The 27,889-nt window shown below is 39.2% G+C and overlaps 1 protein-coding gene across 3 annotated transcripts in view; it reads right to left on the bottom strand.

The window, feature by feature from the left end:
* Positions 1-2,013: 2,013 nt before the first annotated feature.
* Positions 2,014-27,889, bottom strand: part of thrab (thyroid hormone receptor alpha b) — a 150,153-nt gene continuing 124,277 nt past the window's right edge. For 2 of the 3 annotated variants that reach the window (XM_084134541.1, XM_084134542.1), the window contains exons 4-10: positions 16,250-16,311; positions 14,073-14,173; positions 13,202-13,349; positions 12,255-12,460; positions 9,239-9,385; positions 6,204-6,462; positions 2,014-5,103 (exon numbers count right to left, since the gene is read on the bottom strand). In XM_084134541.1, the coding sequence (XP_083990667.1) occupies positions 4,853-5,103; positions 6,204-6,462; positions 9,239-9,385; positions 12,255-12,460; positions 13,202-13,349; positions 14,073-14,173; positions 16,250-16,311 (1,174 nt within the window). In that variant the 3' untranslated portion in view covers positions 2,014-4,852. The remainder of the gene's footprint in view (positions 5,104-6,203; positions 6,463-9,238; positions 9,386-12,254; positions 12,461-13,201; positions 13,350-14,072; positions 14,174-16,249; positions 16,312-27,889) is intronic. The other variant, XM_084134543.1, reaches the window with a different exon arrangement.

The following is a 27,889-nucleotide window of genomic DNA, read 5'->3' as shown; positions in this document are numbered from 1 at the left end:
GCCGGATTACACTTTTTTAAGTATTGGGTTCTACTTACTCAAATAATCGAATGTATCTAATGATACAAATGTAAAAAAAATAAAATAATATATAGATATAATATATATTCCTATATAGATATAGAATATAATATATATTCAAATGTTGACATAGCTAGATATAAGATGTGTTTTTTTATATAGTTTATCCTCTTTATTATGTACATAAATGGACCAAGGTGAACATATTTAGACAGGTTTTGAACTCTATTTTGTTTTTAGGCAGTTGAATATAACTTTTCAAAAAGTCCAGTAACATTACTGCCGCTCCTCAACGGCATCTGTCACAGTTGCTAGGTGACAAGAACAGTCCTCTGTTCAATTAAACAACGCTCAGCGGCCTTAGAAGAATGCAGCCTTTGAATAGGAACAGCCAGTGTTTATTCTTTTCGGTGAAATCAGCCGACAAAAATGCATACTTGGTTATTTCTGTGTTAAGTATTTTATAAATGATATAAAATAAGACCAAGTATTTTAACCAAAAAATTACACTTCAGCTTTAAGACGGTCAGCTAAAGTGTAAATAAAAAGATAATTTTCATTTTGAACGTATGAAATGGCATTTTGCTTTCTAACAGGTAGTACCAATCCACCGAACCATGAGAGCATTTGACGCAAACACATACATAGAAACACAAATGCAGTCTCTCGACAGCGGATGACATCATCGGAGATCAGCGGAAAGTTGAACTAGCGCCCTCATATGTTGGTGAGGTTTGACAAAAGCAGGTCTCAGGCAGCAGTTATGGTCTTCCTAGACAAACCGAATGAGGCTCATGCTGTTGCGGTGGGTGGGAGTGTTTAGAAAGAGACATGTTCTCTAATCAGGGCTCACTGACACAGCCATCATGCCATCAGAGGGTTAAGCATTGCATAGACATTCTTAATTCTGGACGTTTTTCATCTTTCTTTGAAGATAACACAAAATTTGGTTTAAAAAAAGGGGCGAAAATAAAACTACACCACCACCAAAGTGAAACAAAACCAGTATCTACTATTCTCCTCTGAGGAATCTGATTGGCAGTGGCGCGGTCAGTTAAGTGCTTCTAGGTACCAGACCATACCCATCTACGCCTCTACCAGAAATCTGACCTAGCGAACGTACGTCTAGCTATCCTGTCAGAAAGAGCGGTTTGAGTGCGGGGCAGAGGGTTGCGGAGGCACAGGGTTAGATTGTTAATTTTATGGGGCACTTCTTCTTCATACTTGTATTGAACATGCACATTTGCGAGTGCACAAAAGCACACATACAGATGTGTGAAGCATTTACAAAGCTATGCAAGCAGTTTTCCTTTACAAACACGGTTGGATCAGCCGGTGTTCTGGCCTCGACATCCAGTATGTGGCGGTTGCATATGGTTAACACATAGTGATTTAATCTTTCAATATCTTTTTGTTTTGTATTTACATCCTTGGTTATGGCCAAAAAACGTGTAAAAGTACAAAAAAGAAAAATGAAACAAAACAAAACACAAGTATTGCACCTTGAAGGGCGGGCAATATACGCTCAGTAAGCTGTATGTGTAACATCATTTTGACAGCACTGTCCACTCTTGCTGGTGACCTGAAGTGAGGTTCTAGTTCCCGGGCTCGGTTCCAGCCCAGTCCTGTCAGCTACATTCAATACCATGAAGCACTCTCTGCAGTCGCAGATGCACACGTCTCCCTTTCCAGCCTTTCATCCCATCCCATTCACTCCCATTCCGGCCCGTCGCATCAGCGCAGGCGATGCCAATGCATGCAACTGGTGCAAATCTGAAACAGATGGGCTTTCGAGGCCGAAGGAGGGGGCCGTGTGCTTCCGCGATCACATGAATGCTCAAGCGCACATACACTCCATCGTACAGTTCAACACGTGCACTGGACGCACTTTGACACAAGTGCCACGCAGATAAGCTCTCCTCCCAAGTTCATTTAAACTTTGTGTTTGTGAGGTATGAGTAGATTGTGTTTCAGTTTTTTTTTTCTCAGTTTCTGTTGCATTTCTCATGTTTTTTTTTCTAAGTCTTCTTTCATAAAAAAACAAAACAAAATATAAAAAGAAAATATTCCTGTTTCTTGTTGTAAATTCCTCTTGATAAAAAGACGAAGGACAGATACACAGACAAACAGAGCAGTCGACTTATCATTACAAACTATAGTGAGGTGAAAAAAAGAGGTGAAATTCTCTAGTTTACACTGCACGCATGGTCAAAAAGTGACTAGGGCTGTTGTTTTTCTCTCTTACGTAAAGCAGTTAAGAATCGAAAACAACACACACATTTCAGTTCAAAAACAAAAAGAAAGAAACGAACAGCTCAAGCTCCGAGATTTGAACTCTTTGTTCTGGAGTCATCTTTTTATTTGTTTTCTGGGTTTGTAATTATTTTCTTATATCTTTTTTTTCTACCTTTCTCAAATAAAATTAGAAGGTAAAGCAGCATCAAACCCCTGCGCTCACTCAACCAACCAATCGGAACTGCTGCGGCATCACTCGTATTCCAAGAATTCCATTCCGGCCCTTTACGGAATGCTGACAGTTCCTCTTGTTCTGATTGGCTGCCTTCCTTCGCAACCTCCTTAAAGAGCGACTCCTCATTCTGGCTCTTCTTTCTGCTGCTCCCCGTTCACATTCATTCGGTGCTGCCATTCTTTGCATGACTTTGGCCACTCCTTTGTCTCACAAAGGAAAGGCCTGTTTCTATTGGGTGTTTGTCTCATGCCACTTCTGGCTTTGAGAATGCGGGGGCAATGGTCTGTTCGTGAATGTGTACTGTAAGTGCTCCGTCAGTCGTTACTGAGAAAGAACTAGACCGGGACATTGCTAGACTTAATACTGACTCTGAGGGTGTGCTCAGGAGCACATGGAGGTGTGGCCTCTGTTTGACAGAGAGGTTGAGGGCGTGTCCTCGGAAAACATGCAACTGAGCTGGAGGAGCGGGAGGGCTGGACCCATCATGCCTTAGTGCAAAAACGTAAAAGGTGTCAGGGGTTGAATCGTCTCTGAAGATTTGGCTCTTTCAAAGCTAAGTGCTCTCATTCAACTGCTAGCTTCGCCGCATCCCCTGCCCCACGCTGAAGAAACCAGCTGACCCCTCGCTCCATTTTGCAAATTACTGCTTGGTATTGAAAAGGAAACAGCGATAGACCCATTTGGTTGAAGCCTGGCCACCTCGGGTCCTTCATCTGTAGTTTTTTCCATGGCTCCTCTTCGTAGTCATCGGTGTGTACTGTTTAGTTCGCCGACTGCTGAAAACTAGCTTCCGTTGTGACGGAAATCAAAGTGACACTTGGTCCCACATGAAAAAAAAAAGAAAAAAAAAGAAAGAAAAAAAAGCCCATTCAGATTATTTTTTTAACGAGGCTACGATGAGGAATGGCAGGCCCTCCTGTCTACAGTGGTATTTCAACATAACTGAGAAGAAACTGTTTATTTCCTGGCTGTCAGTGTGTGAGAGTACGAGTGTGTATAGGTGTGTGTAAGTGTGTGTGTGGCTGAGGGTAGCTGCCCTGTGTCCAGAGGTGAGGTAGAAACCTGTCAGCACAGAGGCAGTCATGGAGCCACAGCCAGCCGAAGGTGTGCCCACATTTGAGGTAAAATTAAAACAACACAAGGAAAAAAACATCGACAACAGCCAGTCCGCCATGGGCCGTCAGGAGTGTGCGCGAGTGTTCGCACAGACCGGGCAACAGTAGCATCTGAGCGGAACACAGATGGGTTGGACTGAACTCTCAAAGCCCTGCATGGGAGTCCAGAACTACAGCACTGCAGTGCATACAGTAAAATGAGGCATTCGAGTTTTGAGGTGTGTATTTTAGTACGTTTGTGTGTGTATGAGTGCTGGGTCTGGGAGTATGGTAATACTGTCTCCCTCCCGACACCTGTAAAACACAAATCAGCGTGGATCGGAGGTGTAGGGGTGCCTGGATTTCCATCTCTGTGTGACTTTCATGGGACAAAGAGAGGCAAAAGGAGCCCACAAATAAGCCCAGAAAATGGCAAGAACAAAAAAGTCAGTTCTTGAAAAGTCAGTGAGAGGCACCCCTGAATGAGCACTCAAATGGCGACAGAGAGCATTTGAACGGCCCGTGTCCTACAGAGAAGGGAGGGGGCATATTCTCAAAGGTCCCAAATCATTTTGAGTAGCTTTATTTAAATATAGCACCTGATTTGGTTTAAAAAAGTCCTCCCGCTCCATACACAGGCTCAATATCGAAGAGAATCATGAGGTCTATTAGAGAAGCTCCACATTAGCCCAGAGCTTGGCGCAGCTACGGCGTGTGAACATAAGATACCGGCGGTTAATCTCACAAAAATGCTGAGATTTCGATGACTGAAATCAACTGACCACTTCACGACCTGGTGGAGGAATCTACATGCCAGCTGCCATCCAGTCTTAGCAGAGGGCACCTCCAGTGGTGGCGTGACAGTTGTGCAGTCTCTACGTGTACAGATGCATACAAGCTCATTGAAGAATTTGAGTCGCATAGGTACTGCATCTTATAACACACTTATAAGTGTGTGTGTGTTTGTGTGTATAGATATATATTCTGTCTAAGGTGTTGATAAACCAGTATAAGACATCATGCTGAGACAGAAGGGCCACGCATGGGGAGTTTAGGGGATGAGGGAGGGCTGAGTTTTCTGCCGAAAAGCCAAAAAAAACCCAAAAGTTGTTGAATTAACCCCCTCCCCACATGAAACCCTTTCTGAAGATGACCCCTGCCAATGCAGCTGCTGCTGGTGAGTTTGGTGCATGGAGGGGGGTGAGACAGGGAGAGAAACACGGGTTATGAAACGTTCCTGATTCTCATGCCGCGGCTCGCCGGGACGTCACACGTCCTGATCCTCGAAGACCTCCAGGAAAAGTGGGGGGAAGAGTTCAGTGGGGCATTCCACCTTCATGTGCAGGAAGCGGCTGGCGTGGCAGGCTCCGATCATGCGCAGGTCCGTCACCTTCATCAGCAGCTTGGGCCAGAAATGAGGAATGTTGTGCTTGCGATAGTTGATGTAGTGTTCGAACGCTAGGAGGTACATCTCCTGGCACTTCTCGATCTTCTCCACACACGTCAGGCCTGTTCGATCTGAAGAGACGCAAGGACAATACTCAGTATATGACCAATTTAGCATTGTATCAAAATATTTTATTTAAAAAAAAAAACATCTAGTTAGGTTTCATATACTTTTGAATAGTTCTACCACTACAATATTTACCAAATACCATGTTCCAAAACCTAAAACTATTAAAACTATGCTTTCGGTAACTGAAATTAAGCATAAATAATAAAAAAAAAAACATCTAAATATTAGGTATAAGAAACTTTTATATAAAGAAAAAAAAAAAGAAAGAAAGAGAACTAAGGCACTAAAATAAATAATAAATAACAAAACAAAAAGCTAATTCAAAAATATTCATAAAATATTATAACAGTATACAAATAGTACTAAAATAACACTGCTTACTAGTCAACGTTCTTAGGCATCAAATTCAAAATCCAGATTTTGATTTTAAGTATCTTAAAATAAGCAACACTAAATTTTTATGAGGGAATATTACAATAATCCCATGAAGTACTGTGATTGACAAAAAAATATTTAAAATTATTGATATTTATTGGTTAGAATAAAATTACCATACTATTTTATATATATATATATATATATATATATATATATATGAATTAATATTATACACACATACATACATACATACATACATACATACATATATATATATATATATATATATATATATATATATATATATATATATACAGTATGACTGATGAATATTGATTTTGCTAAATATATTTGAAAATTGAAAGGCTGACACCAAATTGTAAAAAAAAGAAAAAAAAAAGATTTTCTATGGAGAAAATGAATGAGGTTTTTACTTCCAGAACCCGCCTGTTACAGGTTTGATGAATTCTCTTGAACGTGCTTTATCTAAAGGAGAACTGTTGGGGCTCAATCCTTAGCTTTGATCCCTGAGTTCTATTTCGAGTTTCGAGCATGTTCCCATAGAAGACAGCAAGGTAGCTCACTAGCTTCAGAAACAGAGACTAACATTGATCTCAAATCCGTTTGGTTGCTTCTTGCTGCTGATCCAGTTTTGAGATTTCTCTCAAAAAGAATAATTTTGTTATATTAGCAAGATTACTGTAATGAAGGTGTCCTCTCTCACCTGAGCTCATGAGCAGGACGGCCTGCAGCAGGGCCACCTCTGTGTCATCCAGGGTGAACTGAGCCAGACTCTTGCCCAAGTCGAAGATGGCGTCAGACACAACGCCCAGCCCTCCATTCTTAAGCTGCTCTCGTTTGACAGCCATCTCCCCGCTCAGGGTCAAGGTCTCGCTTTCTGGGTCGTATCGAACTGCAGCTCGTAGGGACATAATCTCCATACAGCAGCCCTTCAGCAGGATGATCTGATCCTCACAAGGCAGCTACAGAAATTAGAAATCACATGATAATACATAATTACATAACCTAATGGTAACCTAAAACCTGCTGTGACATTGTCCGGAGACCTTGAAAAACACTTATTGAATGAATTTTAAATATTGGTATTGAGTCTGTAAATTGATTTAAAATGAAATCTTGAATTTATTTTCAGTTCACATGAATTTAGATTTTTTTTAAGGGTGGAAAACCCCCCAAATATATGCCAGTATAGGTTTCAGTATTGAGACACATGATAAAATATTTAAACTAAATATAAATAATGAAAATAATGAAAAACTATACTTGACAACAAAAAATGATGGTGTATTTTAAAGTGGGTGATAAGTTACTTACTGAGCTTCAAATTAAATTTATTTTATTTTATTTAATACTTATTTCATATATTTTATTGAGTTAATAATAAATATTGTGTGTATAATCTTGCAATGATTGAGCTTTTTCAGTTTTTTTTCTTTTCTGACTTATTGTATTCGCACAGCACAGAATGAAGTAGTTATAAATATCAAATCGATATTTTTTTTTTATTATAGTGTTAAACAGATTTACTTAAATGCATACATTAATGTGTTAACTTTGACAGCCCTTTGACAACTCGCATCTCTCACCCTTAACCAACAAATGACCGATAAAAAATTAGACACTAGAGATCAGCTTTCTGCAGAAAAAGCAGCCAATTATAATTCCTTTGTTGCACACCCTACCGAAGTTAGTGAAAGATAATAATAACTGAATCGGCTACTGACAGGATGCTTTCCGAGTGAACCACAGACAAGCATAGTAGGCTTTGTCTTCGGTTGTGCGCCTAAACGCTCAAATACATGCTCTTCATAAGTAACATTTACACTGATATATAAAACATTTCACATCCTTTACAAAAGCAACAAGGTTGTGGGTCAGTGTTATTTTACAGTCCGTCTAGGTGTGTATTGTCTGGAAGATATTGTCTCAAAGTCTGGAAAATACAGGAGGCATAACGCTCAAAGTAGAAAATAGACTGAGAGAGGTAGTGGATGACAGGAAATTTATTGTGTAGACAATAATAAATATTCTGCCATAAGGGTGCTGTGTAGTCTACTATGCAAGAATGTTCACACTTGCGGTTAAAGGAGAGATGGTGAATGTTAAATATGGAGAGAATGCTACATAGCTATGATGACTGATGTAATGTGGCAATATCACACACACACACACACACACACACACACACACACACACACACACACACACACACACACACACACACAACTGTACAATTCATCCAATACTGACACATTCCCGATATATATGTTATTGTTTTATCAGCTGAATAATTTGGCAACAGTTACAAATAACCAGAGATGTCCAAAGCCGATCTCAACGGTCAGTATTGGGGCTGATTAAGCATTTTTTTAACTGATTGGTAACGGCTATCTTAAGGCCTGTTCACACCGGGACGAATTTCGCGCGCGATATTCGCCGACGTTTAACGCCTCGTGACTAAACAAAGGACGCCAATGTGAGTGTGCACACCGACACGAAAAACGCCACGCGTAAAAGCGTCATTTTTAAAAAAACGCCTCGGGTTCGTTTTTTTGGTTTGACGCGCCGCGTCAAAAACTATCCGACCAATGAGATTGGCGCTTTTGCTCACATGTCTGGAGTTTCTGAAGTTACAGTAAAACACAACTTGGGGGCGCTCAAACCCAAAACGGTCTTGCCGAGTACACATACGTAACGGCGAAGAAGATATACGCCAAGTAGCGTCCACTGCCGGGAGGAAATAAGACGAGGAAGATGCAAGGCAAGATGAATGTAGAGCTGCTGGTCTCGTTGGTGTCGGAACATAAAGAACTATATGACAAACGCGACAGTGACTACAAAAATCTTGATAAAAGAGAACTGTTATGGAATGGTATTGCAGAGCAAATGGACCTTACCGGGGTATTTCTGTTTTACATTAAGCGCCATCTAATGTCAGGGAATGAATTTGCATGTTCACTCGGCTCATCGTCAGCGAAAATCGCTTGGGTGTGAACACAAAAAACGCGTTGAAAAACGCTGGCGAATAACGCGAGCCGATATTCGTCCCGGTGTGTACGGCCCTTTAAGCTCAATCCCTTATTTTACGTCAGCTGTCGCACAGGTGTCGTGCAGTAGGTGGCAGTATGTACCTTCAAATGGATGTGCCAACCGCCATTAAAAGGACGCACTTTTGTAACGAATCACTCGAAAGTAATTCATTTATTGTTCATTTTTATCTGCCGTCAGATTATCTGAGACATAACGGATTGCTATGGGTCGTGTCTGACAGACTGGCATTCTGACACCGTGAGTTTCATGCTTTCTAACCTTTTCTCCACTTTTTTTGCAAGTATTCTGCTTATTGTACATATAAAATTCACTGAATAACTTCAGTAACTTTAATAAAAAATCTCTCTATATTAATTCATACAGTGAAGACTATGCAGTGTTTTATTTTTACATTTGATTTATTCAATTTCTGTATAGTAGACTTTTATTTTTAAAAGGCTATGTTTATTTCATTTCGTTTTTTCATCTATGTTTATTTCGTTATCAACTATTGATTGTTGATAGTGAAACTGCTCTGAAAGAACAGATTAAGGGGTTGGGTGTCATTTTTTTTATTTTTATGACGCACTGACAGGGTCACCTTAAAGGTTTTGCTTAGGGCCCCCAGAAGTCTAGGACCGGCACTGACAAAAACACTTCAAACAGTTGTAAAATAAAAATAAAAACAAAACCTAACAGCACTCTCACCTCTGAAAACATGGGCAGTTTTTTGGCAAAGTCAACAACACGTGTGATGGCTGGGGTGATGATCTTGGTAAACTCGCTGAAGGCCTCCAAATCCACTTTGTCACCATCTGATGTGGGAACCACCGGAGACTGTCCGATGTCCTCCGGCTGCAGACACAGACAGATTCACAGAGGGTTAACTTTTTCCATTGAAGAATAAATGAATGAACATACAGACAGACAGTATGAGATGCATGAGCAGGCTCTGGCTTTGCAGTTATGTAGCCTGATAGCCTTGGAAAACCACAGCGTTTAGTGTCCTCAGGGTGGATTAGAGGTCAGCCATGTAAACAGCCAAGTAGCCCTGGCATCTGGATCAAAATTCTATGTACGCAGTGAGAGGTGTGTTACATGAGTCAGAATAGAGGTAATTATAAGTACTCAGGAGACAGATCTGCAATTACAGCATTACATGTTGGCAGTTGTAGATATTTTTTGAATGCGAGACACGGCTATGATTTATGGACTGCATTCAATACCACTGACATGTAAGAATAACAAGTGAATAGATTTTCAGGAATGAAATAAATGATAAAGAAAGCAAAAAAGGGGTTAAAAAGGGAAGTTATCAAATCAAACAGTATATAATTACAATTGTATAATATAATATATTAGAAATATATATATTTATTTTGAAAGCAATATACATATAATATTTTTACTCGCACGGTTGCATTCAATTCATCAAAAGTAAAGATATTCATAGTGTAAAAATATATATATATATATTCATCAAAAATAATAATAATTCAAGGGAAAAAATTGTATCATGGTTTCCACAAAAATATTAAGTAGCAAAACTGTTCTCAACAACATTGATAATAATAATAATAATAATAATAATAATAATAAATGCTTGTTAAGCCCCAAATCAGCATATTAGAATGAATTCTAAAAGATTATGTGAAACTGAAGACTGGAATAATAATGCTGAAAACTCAGCTTTGCACAGGAATAAATTACATTTAAAAACTAATAAAATAGAAAAGAGTTCGTATAATTACTGTTTTACTGTATTTCTGATCAAATAAATGCAGCCTTGCAAATATATAGTAATTATCCAAATGTTAAAAAAGACCTAATTAATATTCATGCCATTTTGTGATGCCCATAAAAACCTGAACACAAAAATGTAAAAACATGTCCATGTGGTGGACGCCACCCCTTGCGGCACAACAGCGACAGTCCTGAAGACCTCAAACTGTGCAATCACATTGATTTCTTTGTTTCTGATAAAGCAAACAGACCGAAATAAACAAAGACACTGAAATCAAGACAAGACTGCAGAAAAAAAGCGCAGTGCTGGCCTACACACAAACACTATTTGGTTTCATTGTGAGGTTGTGAGAGCAAAAAAGTCTCAGGACACTACAGCTGTGACAGACAAGCTGTTTGAATAATTACTCATATTAATATTACAGTTTATTAGCGCTAAAGCTGCTAGGAAGCCTTCATGTGACATACAGATCAGAAACTACAGCACAGACCACACAGAGAGGCTAAGTCTAGAAAGTAAATAAATGCAGAAGAATCTGTTCAGTGATTCAGAATGTGCCTCTGAGGAACTTCTGCTGCCGCTTAAGATTTGTGTGTTTGTGTTTACGCTGTCTCAGATGGACGGGACTGTTTTAACTGTGCCGCACTGGTGTATTTGTTTAAGTTTTAACAAGCATGAGCCAAAGTTTGTGTGTGTCTCTTCTTCCAGGAGGTGGGGGTAGCGCAGGCCCTGGATACGTCCCAAAAGCTTGTAAGACCCCAGTGTAAACTATCCCCTCTGCTGGTCCACCCTGGCCTTCTCACTGCTGAGAACTTGGCACTGCGCTTTCTCACTACAGAGATCTTAAGACAGCCCAGTTGGACTACCGACAGGACGGAGTGAGTGTTCCCATGGAGAAAGAGAGTGCAGTTTATCGGGGTCATTCGGGGTCTCGGCCTTGCACTGTTATTGGAGGCATTTCTTGGTAGTAAAGGTTATCCAGGCTGAATTCTTTATGAGCCGTTTTACAGGAGTTCTCAGCCGGCCCGGGGAAGTGGTTTCTCTGTCCCCTGTGGATGATCGTAACAGGGTCTAGTACAAGCCGAATGTTTAGATTGGTGTGCGTCAGGGCTTTGATAGCGCTCTTAACAGCTGGGTGTTCGGTGGGCTGAGAAAACCTACTTTGGTTCTATGATGGAGAGTCTCCAAATCACTCCTTCTCCTAGAAAGACATGTTCAGATACCATGTTTAAGCGAGCCTATTTTAAAGAATGTTTGAAGAACTGTTTTTGTCCATACAATTAAAGTCAATGGTGTCCAAAACATTGTTATGGACACAAAAAACACAGAGAGAAAAAAGTCATAAAGCTTTGGAATGACATGTAAATGCTGAGTAAATGACTCTCTTTTCATTCTCTTTAAGATCGACTTGTCTTTCAGGACAGATAACCCACTAGATGTTTGGTAGGCAGCCTATTACACTTTGAGAAATATTCTGTGTCTCTCTCCTAAACTCTTCCTTTCCATTTTCTCTTCCTTTATCCTGCCACCTTTCACAGTAGGTAGTATATTGTCTGAGAGAATGAGCGATAAATACCATCTAAACTCTTTCCTTCCTCTTTCCTTCCTTCTTCATAAACGGAGACGCTTTTACAAAGGCCCTTCATGGTTACATTCCAGTTATACCTGTCAGTTGTTTTAGCGCTCTCTGTCGCCTGGTCACAACTGATATTTGCAGACTGGTATTGTCACTCATTAAATTGATTAGCAAGCAGTGTAAACAAATGCAAATCTGCACTGAGAGATAAGGACAGATAAGAGATTTGCATGTTCTGGTGGGATTTGGTCAAAGGTTTAATAGACACAGGCGAATCGTTGTCATTTAGGAATGAGATCGTGTGGGTGTGTTTGAATTGAGATTGCGGTCTTTTAACGATTAACGGTGCAGCTCTAATATTAGTTACAAACAAAACTGACCTGACACACAAGGAGCTTGCTTACCAGGAACTTGCGTTTCTGTTTCCAGTGAGAGCCCTGTGCATTGGTGTGGCGGTGAGCTTCTGTCACCATACGGATCAGTTCCCACTCTGAGCTGGTGGGTTCTGGCCGATTCTGCAGGGTCTTGACCATCTCCTCCTTCTTCCGCTTCTCACGGTTCTCCTCAATCAAGCGTCGTTTCGCAACCCGTTTGGAGTCGTCCAGAACCACTACACCAAAGAGAAAAATTGGTTAATTCTCCCACTCTGGAGACTGCATAAAACACTGTACAATGCATACACTGTGCAATTAAGTTATGGTCCTCTTAATTTGTTTGGTCGAGTTGCTTTTCCAGTAAATCTTTAATTTTAAGGATGTTCAGTCACTTTTCCTGGAAAACAAAAGTAATGATTTTGCAGTGCAGAATGGCGGTGACAGAACGAGTAAGAGCATCAGGGAGGGATCAAAGTAGAAACAAGAAACATCCATAAAACATTATAGAGTAGAAAGAGAGAGGGAGTGACAGAGGAAGAAGAAATGTGGTCTGGGCTGAACATGTGCTGTACATATGTGAGATGTATAGACATACGTAAGGGGAACCCCAGACTGAGCATTTCAGTTTGCATAGGATTAATGTACCTTCGCTGTCAGCATGCATTTGTGTATGGAAGGAGTATGGCTCCTAGATCCAATACAGTGTGGTCCAAAAGTCTGATGCAGAAGTTCAAATGCTTCTGTTTTTAATTATTTTCCTTATTTAACATTTTTTCATTACAAATTCTATTAACTTAGAACAACTAAGAGATAGAAGAAAACTGCTGATGATCAGTGAAAAGACTGTGTTTGAAATCATAGTGACCCTGATGCAAAGCCATGTACTGACTTGTGTTTTTTATTTATTTGTCTGTGTGTGCCTTTTGCATGTTCAATGATTTTGTATGTTATTTGCATGAGTGTGTGAGGTCACTCACGATCCATGGCCATGCCCACGGCGATGCATTTCTTGAAGCGGCACAGCTGGCACTGGTTGCGGGTGATTTTGTCGATAATGCAGCAGCCATCGTATTTACAGGAGTAAGAGGGGTGGAGGTTCTTCTGGATGGTGCGCCTGAAGAATCCCTGGGAGTGAGTTGGATAAAGAGCTTATTCAGAGACGGGGAGTCAGACATTTGTGCGTTATCTGTCACATATGGAGCAGGTGGATACAAAGAGGCCTTTTGTTTCGTTTTGCTGAAAAAATATCTAAATATCCTTTTGAGAAGCAAAAGCCAAAAAAAGCTAACATTTCAGTAGTCAATACAAATTAGTCTTAATACCAAATTTTATACAACAGAAAAAACTAATAAGCTCTTGAACACATTCCCTTATTTAGGGAAACCCTAACAAAAAAAACAAAACAAAAAAAAAATTAAATATTAAATTAAATTAAATGAAATAACTGCACAGAGCACGTGCAAGTTGCTGACATCCCTAATGTTTAGCTAATGTCTTTTTTTGCAGTAAGGGGATATACAAGCTCTAAGAGCTCTTCAAATCAGTCTGTTTAGACAGGAGTCACAAAGACTTGCACAGCACAGTTGTCACTCACAATTCTCTCCCTTCACATACAGAGAGACAGTAGTGGATAAGATGGTTGACAGGTTTTTTATAGGCTAGACAGGTTTTATAGTGATAGGAGTCTAAGTTTCACAAATGACAACAGGGTGTATTGTTGAAAAGATGGGACCAGCTCCACACCATGACTCTACGTGAAGTGACAGTCTAGTCTGTATAAATATATGTGGGGCTGAGGTGTCTGTTAACAGATGTCACTGTGCACAAGTGTTCGCAGAGAAGTCCTACCTTACAGCCCTCACAGGTGATGCAGCGGTAGTGGTAGCCTGTAGCTTTGTCTCCACACACCACGCATGGCTCATCCTTCTCCAGATAGCTGGGGATGTACCCTGCCATACAAAATAAAGAAATAAATATATAAAAACAACTCTTAACTGCTAACTGATAGCAACTACCAACAAACAAGTACAAACACCAGCACATCAACACCACAAAGCCCATACTGAGAAACCAGAAGTCAGAAACATTTCTCTCTCTCTCTCTCTCTCTCTCTCTCTCTCTCTCTCTCTCTCTCTCTATATATATATATATATACACATACATACATACATAAATAGGTTATGACATGTTTGTATATTGCTTTAACTCATCAAAATAAGCTATTTTAACCTTTTGTATAAGTCATACAAGAATCAACTAATTTTTAAGTCGATTTAAAGTAATTTAAGTTGTAATGACTTAAACATTCAAGTTGATTGTACTTAATTTAAGTAAGCAACTTTCTTTTACAGTGTAGTAATCAGTGAAGTAATTTGTTTTTTTTTTGTTTTTTTACAGTGTAGTAATCTTAGTCCAACCAATTGTGTTAGTTTGGGGGTGGGAACTGGAAACTGTTAGGAAAATATTTCAAATTCAGATTTCGTTTGTAGCTGCGTTACTTCAAAAATTACACACTTCAGCCTTATCTGAGTATCTATTTAAGGCCTAGTCTAGTTAACATGATTGATGAAAGGCCTGAAGAGCCCTGAGTGTCACTTGACAGCAATAAAGATCCGCCAGTGTTTCTGGCAGGAAAAACAATCTCTTGCCATATGCTTAGTCAACTGCCAGAGCCTCTCAGCAAATTTGTGAAGGCTTTCATGAATATGAAACAGGTTATTATTTGAGAAACATGCTATAGCTTACAGTAAAGGGGAAAAGTCAACTGGCCACTATTTCACTAAATACAAAGCTGAAAAATATACACTACCATTCAAAAGTTTGGGGTTTTTGAAAAGAAGTCTCTTTTGCTCACCAAGGCTGCATTTATTTGATCTAAAATATAGTAAAACAGTAATATTGTGAAATATTATTACAGTTGAAAAGAACTGTTTTCTACTTATGCTCTAGAAATCATTCCAAAATGTTGATTTGGTGCTCAAGTATCATTTCTTATTATTATCAATTTTGAAAACAGCTGTGTTGCGCAATATTTTTGTAGAAACCGTGATACTTTTTTCAGGATTCTTTGGGATTTTGAAACATTATAATTGTCTTTACAGTAACTTTTGATAAATTAAAAGCATCTTTGCTGAATAAAAGTATTGATAAAAAACAACTGACACCAAACTTCTGAACAGGAGTGTATAAACAGCTGAAAGAAGATGCAAAATAATAATAAAAATAACTATTATCACATGTATTATCAACACATTTTTCCAGGTTTTTACAAAGCTGAAGAGCTTTTATCCCAGATACACCATTCTTAAAACTAAAATAAGTGAAAAGAGAATGAAAAATTGTAACTTCTTTCATTAACATTTACAAACATCACCAGCAGGTGGTGCAAAGATGGGGGTAAATAAAAATGCAGACTCATGTAAAATATGGCATATTTATTGGGATAAGTTTTTTTTTAGACTTCTTTTTTAAAAATGTATTCTTTGCACAAAATAAAAGACCAGATAATTTTGGAATTGTAAATATGATCACACTGCTCTAACGTCTTTCTTCCTAAGCACACGTGACAGCACCAGCATTAGAAAACTACAAGGTTAGAGATTGAAAAGGATGTTGGGATAAATCTGGCTTGCTTTATTTGGCTACTGTGGGCATGAGGTGAATAGGGCAGGACCAACTTTATTGAACCTCCTTAACTGAACAGCTACTCCATACACAAACCAATACAAAGCCAATCCTTACACAGCCCATTAGCCTGGGATAAGGATTGCTTTAACATTAGCTATAATGTCCTGAAGGAGTATCACCAGAACATCACATAACAACAAGTCTATTGAGCTGAACTGATGCTGGAGTTGATGCAAGGAGGATCACGGGGCAACTGAAAACCCTTCTCTCCCTCAAGGTTTCTTGAGTGTTTCTCAGAAATGTGGAGTCAGTGATGTATTCTGGGAGGAATGAGGAGGGGAAAAGATACTGCTGCAGCTCTAGGCAAGAGCATCAGTGTCTTATGCGAGACATCTTACCAGACATGCTCTTCACCGAACACTGGCTGTTCTTTCTCTTCCTTTTCGGGCCATCGAGCCACCTGGAAAAAAAAAAAAAGAGAGAGAGAGAGAGGGTTGGTATTAGTACATGCCACAAAGTTGGCATATGGGAAGTCTTTGCTCTGATTTGATGGCTGCAATTCCCTGTGGTACCACTTTATATTTTTAACTAGCACACTTTCACCTCCAAGTGCTCCAACAACATGACAACCCTGTCATTTTGATTTGAGAGTGTGGATCAAAATAAAAGAAGACTGCAGATACAGGCAACCGTCAGAGCTATAATGGTGCACGTGTTCCTGACGACTATATGACGAGACCAAGCACACTCCCCTTCTCTCTTCCCAGAAATTTTCCTTTATGTGTTATTTAAACATATCTACTAAAAATGATAAAAGCCCAAAACACAAAATAATAATAAAAACAAAACAGTAATGTAGCATACAACAGCAAAGCAACCGGAAGCTGACGATTCACAATTAAATGTTCTTATATAAAGAGTTTTTTCCCCTAATATTACAAAGTTAAAGGTGAAGCCTGCTACAGTAGCCATGGCCCAAACTCTCGCTATAGGTTGAGCTGGAAAGAGATTAGCTGCTTGTATGAAGGATCCATACTCCCAGACTCCTTCTGATGTTACATCAGCCATGCAGTAAATCCATATCTGACCTATTGACCATGTCTGGCCAAAGGGTCCTTAAAAGGTTTTATACAATATAAACTTATAGAATCCTTCTGGTGTTAAATCAGACAGACAGAAGTCCATGTTTGACCCACTGAACATGTTTCTGGCCAATTAGCCCTTTAACAGTAACTTAATACATACTCATTGACTGCTTCTGATGTTATATCAGGCATACAGTAAATCCATATCTGACCTATTGACCATGTCTGGCCAAAGGGTCCTTAAAAGGTTTTATACAATATAAACTTTTAGAATCCTTCTGGTGTTAAATCAGACAGACAGAAGTCCATGTTTGACCCACTGAACATGTTTCTGGCCAATTAGCCCTTTAACAGTAACTTAATACATACTCATTGACTGCTTCTGATGTTATATCAGGCATACAGTAGTCCATATGTGAGTTACTAAACATATTTCAGGCTAAAGAGGACTCAACCTTGAACTTTCTATACATATTGACTCCTTTTGATGTTAAATCAGCCATACAGAAGTCCATATTTCTGCCCAAAGAGTCCCCAATATTGAACTTCCTATACATTCTCATTGAGTTCTGGTGAGAGTCCTCGATCATGAACTTTCTTTAAATTTTCAATGACTCCTTCTTATGTTAAATCAGCCAAGCAGTAGGCCATATCTGACCTATTGAACATATTTTTGGCCAAAGTGTCCTCTAACATTAAAGGAGCATTGCGTAGGTTCTGAAATTTCTAACAGTTACTGACACCAATGGCCGTTAGAGGAACTGCAGCCAGTCTCATGCTCGTTCTCGGTGCGCACACGCTTGTACGACCACATCAACCAGGGTTGCCGCAGCAACCACTGACGGCTCATCGAGATTCACCAGCATAATGTTTGAGGTAAGAAAACACCATTTGAAAACACTACCGATTGCCGCTGCTTACTAATAATGGCTGCCGTGCCGTACGGATGTAAGCCCAAGTAGACGAGAACGCGCATGACGTCACATTTTGTGAATTTTCGCGCTGATTCGGGCCCGACTCCTCCTCCACACACAATTGAGCCTACAGGCTGATAGAGGCAACCGTGGTGGACAGTCAAGGTGTCATTCTTTTTATTACATCATGGTTGGCTCATACATGTACAAATGAAAACTCTATAGATTTTTTTAAGTAAAAACCTACACAGAGCCCCTTTAACTTTCTATACATACTCATTGACTCCTTTTGATGTTTGATCCTTGATTGATATGAAGATTCTGAGCGGACAATTCTCAGTGTTTTGATGCTCCCTGGGAGGCTCAATGTAGCCTACTTCTGGGGAAGATAAACCCATGAATCATGGAATACTAATATTAGTCAATGGACAATAAGCTGGGTACACAGAGAATGTATTTTTACATGAAAAAATATTACAGACTTCACATTTAAATCATTACCCCCCCCCTCCCCCCAAAAAAAGGCTAGGAATAAAGCACCAGGAAAGTCATTTTCAATGAGAGTTGCCTGTATGAGTTTCTTTGTTCTGTTGAACACAAAAGAAGATATTTTAAAGAATGCTGGTAATCAAACAGTTGACGGTAGCCAATGGCTTCCATAGTAGGGAAACAAAATACTATGAAAGTCAATGGCTACCGTGAACTGTCTGGTTACCAACATTCTTTAAAATATCTTCCTATGTGTTCAACAGAACAAAGAAACTCATAAAAGTTTGGAACAACTTGAGGGTGAGTAAGTGAAGACAGAATTTACATTTTTGAGTGAACTATACCTTTTATTAAAAAAATAACAATCTTACAATACTACCAATAATGAAACAAAACAAAACAAAACTAAAACTAAAACTAAAACTAAAACTAAACGAGACCAGTTTTGCCACACCAACAAGAACATCAGGTGATCCAGCAGTAGGAACACCCATTACGACCAAAGAGGCATGTACACTGAAAGCACTAAAATGACTGAACATCATTAATTATCAATGAGAGCTGGCAATTTCCAGAGTCATGAGAGACTGAGACAGTCGCTGATGTAACAACACAGAGCAGGGCAAATGAGCAGTGACGCAATGAGAATGCAGACAGTGATCTGCATGATACAGCTGGACATCATGGCTTAACAATAGCTGCTCCGCGACCTCCAGCGACATATAAGTGTAAACGCCACAGTTTCCCGGGACATCGAGTCTGTCTGTGATTAAAGGGATGGAGTGGCTCAGCTCTACGCTGGGAGAAAGAAAGCAGTTATGTAACCAAGTGCCCAAATAATGCAGGCAAATCTGTTAGAATTCGGTGCTAGTCTCTCAACACCCTTTCAACGCCTCTTCCACCCTTTGCCTCTGCTAACGCTTATGCTAGCCTCTATAAATAAACATCAAAAAGAGTTTGATTTCTACAGGGAGAGTAGTTTTAAAACTCCACAAGATACTAATATGAGTTTATACGCACGATCACAAGCTTGATTTAGAGGGGGGAAAAGCACCTTGAATGCACAAATCCGTCAAAGGCACGACAGGAATTTAAACATTAAAAGCTGTAGGGGTTAAAATCTTTCCGTTACATAAAAACTTTATTAACCCATATTAACCTTTCAAAAATACAGTGGTGGGACAGTATCAGATAATAAAGTAATAATATAGAATTTAGATCTATAGCCTACTATACTAGTAAACGAGCAACATGTTCATGTACTATGGTATTTACGTGGTATTGTTCGTAAGGCAGGGGTTTTCACAGATTTTGGCGCCACCAACCCCGAAATATGATCATCCTTCTGTGAGGGACCCATTTCCTAACTAATTACATAATAATAATAATAATAATAATAATAATAATATGTATATGTGTATATATACAGTACATTTTTAGGAATGTGTACAATATTATCTGGAGAATGCTTACATATCTGTATCCTTTTTTTACCCATCATTAGTGTACTGTAAGATGTATAAACCTGAAGAAAAACTAAAAAAAACAACACCACAGTAACTCAGATTGAGTGTCATCAGACAGATGATTACAGACCAGTCTTTAGAAAACGTTAATGTTACATTTTGTTTAATTGAATTATATTTATTTACAAATTAATATTATAATAATTTGTATTTATATGCATATTCAGTTGTTTTTTTTAAACGTTTTTCTCTGAACTTCTTCAGAGGTTGAACTTGAACTTCTAGCACCCCCTTAAAATTCCCCTGGGGGTTCCCGAACCCCAGTTCTAAGGCACTTTAAGAATCCCATTGAAACTTTGTGTTAGTGTCTCGAGTTTGCCCTTTTCTCATTTGATAGAATCTTCTAGCAATTACCAAGAGAACACAAAACAAGGTTCATGTGATGTGCTCCCTCAAGCCATCGTAATGTCACACACACAAACACAAAGAAGGCGATCTTTGTTCAAAGCCATGGGGGAAAGATTAAAAAGGGTTCAAAGTCTAATACTGGCTAGTGTGTTTTCCCCCCCTCCACAATGTTTTTGTCATTTGCTGTATTGATTCTGCAGCTGTGGAACGTCATTTATGAATGTCATTTAATATATCTGACTGAGGTTCTGTCAGGACACTGAAGCCTCTAGACTTTGTCTCTCTCGTTCTCTCGCTCGCTCTCAGGATGACAGAAATGTCACTGTAAAGCCGCGTTGTCTTCATCACAATCGCTCTGATTTGCTGTTGTGGATGGTTTTACCAATTCAACTGTCAATCATCTGCTGTCCCCGTGGGAACCTGCTCGTCACAAAGAAGACACAAACGTGCAAACACAAGCATTGCAGATTTCACATTTCAGACAGAGTCTTTTTTGACACGCCCCAGGTAATCAATACTGAATATCAATTCCATCATGGCAATGGCAAATGCAATGTGCAAAGATCCTGTGAGAAGATAAACAGATGGGCAGACAGAGACATAGAGAAAGATGAAGCAGGAAGGGCTTTTTCCATTTTGACACTCAATATAAAAAGAAACCTCAGAGGATGCTGCCGAGTCAGAAATGGATGGGAGGGGTAAATCAAATAAAAAATAAATAAATAACAGCTAAGTTGGCACTTGCTCTCCGCAGAAACATCAATTATTCCGGATCCAAATGGAAGAGCTACACAACTTTCCCATTAAAGGGACAGATGACAACCGCTGTAACATCTGAGAGGACAGGCAGCAGTTTGCACAGTAATATCATAATATCAACCAGGAATGAGTGACTATAGTTTTGCGCACAAAGTGAAGAACAGCCGGCTCATAATCGGTCTGAACTGATGCTACTAAAATGGTTTCTCATTAAATACTCAGCTGCAGCGGCATACATGATTCAGAAGTGTCAGAAATCTGCACGATGCATCACAGAAGACCCCCGAAAAGAAGTTAGAGCAACATTCTCCACACAGAAGAACCTGAGGGTCCTAAAGTAGATTCCCTAGATCAGGAACAGATCGTTAAGGGTTTCCTACACTTTCTACCAATGAATTATAATGTGTTTTTTTTACAAATTTTCCAGTCACTCATACTATATTAGTAATATTAATAATACTAAAATACTACTAGTCTATAATAATAATAATGATATTAAAAATAATACTAATAATATATTACTACTACTACTACTACTAAAGTACTAGTATAACCAGTATTGCTAATATTACCAATATAACTAATATTCATATTATAATACTATATAGTAATAATAATGATGATAAAATGATACTATTATTATTAGTCATAATACTAACAGTATAACCAGTATAGCTAATAGGATTAAGAATGCACTTGTTGATGAAACATTTTAGATCTTAGCAATACTCGAAAAAAGCATTCAACCTGAGAAATGTTATTAAATAAGATATACTTCATTTCCATAATTTTTCCAGATCTAGATATCACAGCTTTCTAAATTCCTTTTCCATGACCGTGGGAACCTTGTTAACACGTTACGAGAGCAGCATAGCTTGTGGAGCGAGTCTCACCTGATAACGCAGTGGGATTGGAGGATGTGCATGGTGAAGACGAAACGCTCCGCTGTTCTTCAGAATTATAACTCTTCACCACATCAACGGAGCGAGACGTATAAACACAACACAGTCTGACTAGATTCTTTTAGATGCCTCTCTTGCATAAGTGCACTCTCTCTCTCTCTCTCTCTCTCTCTATCACAGTCGTCTGGCAACCCTCCCTTTGCCTGCTGTCTCTCCAACACTGAATTTTCACTGACTGTTCTTTATGAATATTTCTAAGAATCCTTCGTGAGTGATTGTCTCTCCCACTCTTAATCCCTCCCGCGGTCTGTGATTGGGTGTTGTGATCCCTCTCGCGAGCGGTAATCCGGGGTTAGGAGCAAGAGACTGTGAGATTGGGCAAGCGACGTGATAAAGCAGGAGAGATGGAGCCTGAGATATGCCAGCGCCCATAAACATGCCAACTGGTTCTGTCACATCCAGTTATTTTCAACTTTATTTACTCTGAACATCTGTGGCGTATTTAAATCCAGCGAGGTTTCATTCATCCTCTACGACAAGGCAAACACAGTGCAAGCAGTGACAGTGGCTTAATTCAGGAGAATAATATAAATAAATAAAATGACGGAAGGAGTCTGGGGGAAAATGAACCATCATGTAAGTCTGAGCGCTCAAAACTCCACACTAAATTTAGAAGCACCGTGGTATACTACTTTTCAAAACTTTGGGATTTTTTAAATACTAGAGAAATACTACTTTAAAGAAATCTCTTATGGTCATCTAGGCCGCATTTATTTGATAAAAAATACAGTAAAAAAAAGTATTGTAAGACTGTGAAATATTAATACCAATTTAAAAGAACTGGTTTCTATTCCAATATATTTGAAACTGTAATTTATTCCTGTGATGGCAAAGCTGAATTTTCAGCGTCATTACTCCAGTCTTGAGTGTCACATGATCTTATTATTATCAATGTAAAACAGCTGTGGTGCTTAATTAATAAAAAAAATGTGGAAACTACTTGTTTTCAGGATTCTTTAATGAATAGAAAAAGTTGTACTGACCTTAAACTTTTGGTAGAGTACATGTGTTTGTAAAGACACCTCGAAGAAACATTTCAAAGCCATGTCAGATAAAATAAATCCAAATTATGTTCAATTGTGGAATTAATTATTCCCAGAGCTGAAGTTCTGAAATCGAGTCATTGCTTTTTAAGAATGGTTAGCGGCGTTCGGCGTGATTTGAGTGGCAGGAAGCTGAGAGTCTTAGGATCTGTCAGGCCACTCTGTCTTATGCTAAGAGAAGTGTTGGAGTCACTCCACCTTGCATTTCCTTCCTTCTCATTGTGTGTTTGCCATTTCTCTTTCTCTCTCTCTCTCTCTCTCTCTCTCTCTCTCTCACTCTCTTTTGTGCCAGCTTTATGAGAGCTTATTTTAGACCCTGTCTAAACGTGATCTGGCAGCTCCCAGCTAATATCAGAACAAAAGCCACGTGCACTGTCGCAAAGAGCAAAGAAGAAAAGAAGCTGAAGGGATACCGCTAAGTGTATGTAAATGTGCATTCACACTTTTTTTGTATTTGTCTGGGGGTAGTGAGTAGAAGAGATAAACAGTCCGTCAGCCTGAAGCTCATACTGACTCTAGCTGGAGGGATGGTGGCGCTGTTGTCTAAAGCGGTTCCTTCAATGTGTTCAGGTTAGCATTTGTATTTGTGCCACACTGCACTTGAATCTCTCAGTAGATGGGAACAACAGGGTTACTAATATGAAGTTTAATAATAATTCTAATAAAAAATTAAAATAGGAGAAGACATCCACCTGTAGATGGTGATATGGCACAATGCATGTTTATTCAATGATTGCTAAATATGCAAAATTTATTATTTGTGGTTAAAAAGTATAGAAATGTTTATTTACTTTTTTTAGAAAATGTCAGATTGTTTTGCTAGATAAGACCCTTATTCCTCGGCTGGGACTGTGTAGAGCCCTTTGAAGCTGCATTGCAATTTGGTCCGTTGAAGTCCACTATATGGAGAAAAATCCTGGAAATGGAATGTTTTCCTAAAAAACCTTAATTTCTTTTTGACTGAAGAAAGAAAGACACAAATATCTTGCATGACGTGGGGGTGAGAAAATTATCGGGAAATTAACATTTTCTAAGTCCCCCTGTAGTCAATAATTGTATCCCTTAAAACTCATCTTTGATCACCAAAATTGCATATTTAAATGTTTTTCCCTTTGAAAAAAAAATTCTTCATGCCTTAAAATAGCTTGAATGTAACTGTTATTTAGTATATGAATATATACTATGAATATGCAAATTAGCCCCACCTCAACTCACTCACACCAGCTCTGAGATCCACTTGGTCAACTTTACTGTAGTAAACGCTGCACAATGGCAAGAGGAAATACTGGTTTAATTCATCCATATATGTTTGAACCAGAAACGAATTCAGAAGAAGAGGAAGAGTGAATTATACAGGCGCATATACAAGTCGATGTATCAGAATCGATTACGTCGGACACGTAATTAATATGATTAGCCTTTTGCTTGACTACGTTGTCAAACAGTTAATAATGTGTTGCTAATGTTACACAAACCATGTTCGCGATAGCCATCTCAGAGTCAGACAGCTGCCTTCTAACAATCAGCATCAGCAACATTAAAAATTAGATTTTGAAACTTTAAGGCCTGTTCACACCAAGTATGATAACTATAAGCTAAACAATAAAGATACCGTTTTAAAAATCATGTCAAATATAAAAGAATGGAGTCCACACCACAACTATAACAATTATGTCACAGATAAAGAATATCGTTGGAATCACTTTCAGAATGAATTTTTCCTGCTGATGAATGATAAAAACATTGACAGCCAATCAGAATCCATCCTGCTTTAAAGAGCTCGAGCATTTAAAGTGGCAGAAGTCAAAACTGCAGTGCGCGCTTAGAATGATTATTTTGCAAGTCACTAATTAATATAACCAAACTATTTCCCCATTTAAAATTTTTTGCAATACAATAAAATATAAAAGAAAAATAATGTCAGACCATTTAGTCCGAAGTAGATGTGGGCCAAAATTGTATTTCACTTCATTTTATTTCATTATTTTACCTTTGTAATTAAAAATAGGAACAAAGATGCACATTACAAATACTAAGACAAATACAACGTTAGATAAAATGCAAGCAGTTTATTTCACTTGTATCTTGAGTAGGTGTATTTAACAGTAGCAAGCTTTCAAGTAAGAAATTGAAAAAAAAAAAACTAATGTTAAAATAAAACACTACATAGATTTATGAATTAATTATACATTGATTCTTATTAAAGCTACTTGAGTTATTCAGTCAAGAGCAGGAATCGATTTTCTCCTTGTCTCTTTTTGTTTTATTTTACATTAATGACACAAGCGGCAGAAGGTTTGTTTAGGCTGCGGTCACTTTAAGTCCGAATGCATGGATCCAGTGCCTAAAATGAACACTCACCAAGTGCTAAATGCGAGTAAAAATGTCAGGACTCTGGTTTGATCATCAGCCTTTCTGTTGTGTTTGTTTTGTGTCTTAGGCTGCTTTCACACTGGGCTCGTTTGCTGCGGTCCGAGTCCGAGCGCGATTGTTCCCGGCAGCCCCCGCAGCGTTGGTCTGGTTTCACACTCAACTTGATTCTATCGAACGCTGGTGCGTGTGCGTGCATCTTACGTCATCGCAAACGTGCACGGCGCATGATAGAAAACAGAGTGCCAGTCAATATATTGTGGTTTTTTTTATTCATTTGGTGCTATTATGCACAGCTGAGTGAACAACACATGTTTACTGTGTGTGTGTGTGTGTGTGTGTGACGCATAAGGTGGTTTTCTGGCGCTTGCAAACAAACTCTTTTGAGGAGACAGTGGATTTTTCCATTAATTTGTTGTCCTGATTCCACACGCTATGTGCGAATACACTGCAGGCTCACTCTCACTCGCATCCAAGGTAAATCATCAACACTATCATCCCTTACATGCGTTTTATTTAACTAAATACATAATAATCAGTTAAAAACTCATGGGCAGGTCAATTTTCCTCCTGAACAAGTGCGCACCCGAGTCCGTGTTGCTTTCACATTAACGCGATCCGCGGCACAGTTCGAGTGGAACCGAACTCAGACCACCTCCTCCAGGTAGTCTCGGGTTCAGTACCCCAGTGCGCACCCGGGTCCGCATGACAGCGTTCACATTAGCGATTTTTCATGCGAACCGTGCCCTGTTCCGAACTAAAATTTCAGTGTGAAAGTACCCTTAGTTGTCAGTTTCTCTCACTCTCACTAACTCATTCTAATTAGTGCTCAGCGCTCTCCTTACACACACCTGTCTTCCATTTTGCATTGATTTTCTCCACTACTTATGCTTCTCTCTTTCTTTGCTTCTCTTTCAGTGTGTCTTGGTTACCGTCCATTTCACTACAGTCCAAAAAACTCTTGTTCTAGTTGTGCCTAGCTTGCATGCCTTGTCTGTTTCACGAGTTCACACTTACATACAATAAGAGGGGGTAAAGTTTAATGCGTATTTGGCGTGCTGTCCAGGGGGAGGGCTCCGAGCTCGGAGTTCGGCCCGAACCCAGAGTACTCCTCTTCTTCTTGCATCTCCTCTTCTGCTCTTGTTTTGGATTATTGTATTGGCTCTACCCCCGGGGCTGTGGATCTGCCTCTGGTTTTGACCCCTGCCTGCCTCTTGGATTTCACCTCTGTCCCGCCCTTTGCTTGGTGGCTCGGCTGCCATTTATATTTGTGTTTTGTTTTTGTTTTCTTTACTTTTTGGACAATAAATTGAGTGATCTGCTAATCTGCTCTTGGGTCCCTTTTTATCCCAGCACCCATAACAAAAAATTGCCTTTGGCGAGTATATGAAATGGTGTCAATAACCAGTTGGCCGGTAACATCTTTATGAATTATAAAAATGCAATGTTATGAGAACATGAACATTAACAAATGTGAACAACCGGGCCAGTGCTGCATCGTCATGAGAATTAAATCCTTGCCAATTTAAATATTCAAGCACAAAAATATGTGAAAGGAAACTCAATTTGTTGCTTGTGCGCTGTGTGGGAACAGGGAAGTTTAAACATCCAAAGCACACACCCAGAAGGCCGAGCCTCAGACAACGTCCGAATACTAAATTGAGCTATTTCTTGTTGTCTTGTAGACTGGGTAAACCCAGCCCGATCTGCCGGCGATTTGATTTCGCCCTGCAGCTCAGGCTGGAAACCTGTAACCTGGAGAACCCTCTTCTATCCTGCTTCCGTTACAAATTTGCGGGGACCAATCACAAACTGGCTTACCCACCTGGTGCGCTATTGGCGGATTTAATCCAATCCAATTCCTTTTAACCTCTTGATGATGGCTCAATGGCTTCTTTAGTTTAGCAAACAAATCGCTCGATTGGGTGTAAATACCACTCACTTTCATGGTTTTTTTTTTTGCACAACCTGCAAAAAATCGCTCGATGCCATTGCTGCTTCAGCAAACCGCTAATCAATCCTACAAACCAACAAGTTTGTTGACACGTTTCCTGCCTGGAGTTTTCGCTGCAAAGTACGTCACCCGGACCGTTGGTCTGATTGGTTTAAGGACTATCTAATTGACCCTTCGCAAAGACCCGACCCCCTTAGTTACTGTCGCTATGTCCGACAAGCTACGCTGCTCTCACGCCACACCATGTTCTCACGCAGTGAAAAATACAAAACTGACAACACGCTGAAAAACAGGACAGACCAGGTTACTTTTTTGGTTACTTTTGATATTAAACATATTAAACAAAGTCTCACCTTTCAAATTTGGTCATTTTTTTTAAAGAAATTTAAACTATACATACCGTTTTGTGGCTCTTAAATGTGTCTGACAGATCGCTGTAGAGCATCAGTTAAAGTTGCTCGTGAACCGATCATCTCTTCCTTCTAGTTCATTTATAGCACCAAATAAACATGAATGAACATAAGAAGGAATGTTGTTTTAAACCGCGGAAAGGTGTCAGTACATTCCGTTTTTCAAGTTCAAATCCTC

This window comes from Abramis brama (genome assembly GCF_963993115.1).
Source record: "Abramis brama genome assembly, chromosome: 14".
NCBI lineage: Eukaryota > Metazoa > Chordata > Actinopteri > Cypriniformes > Leuciscidae > Abramis > Abramis brama.
This window is presented reverse-complemented; position numbering and strand designations above follow the sequence as displayed.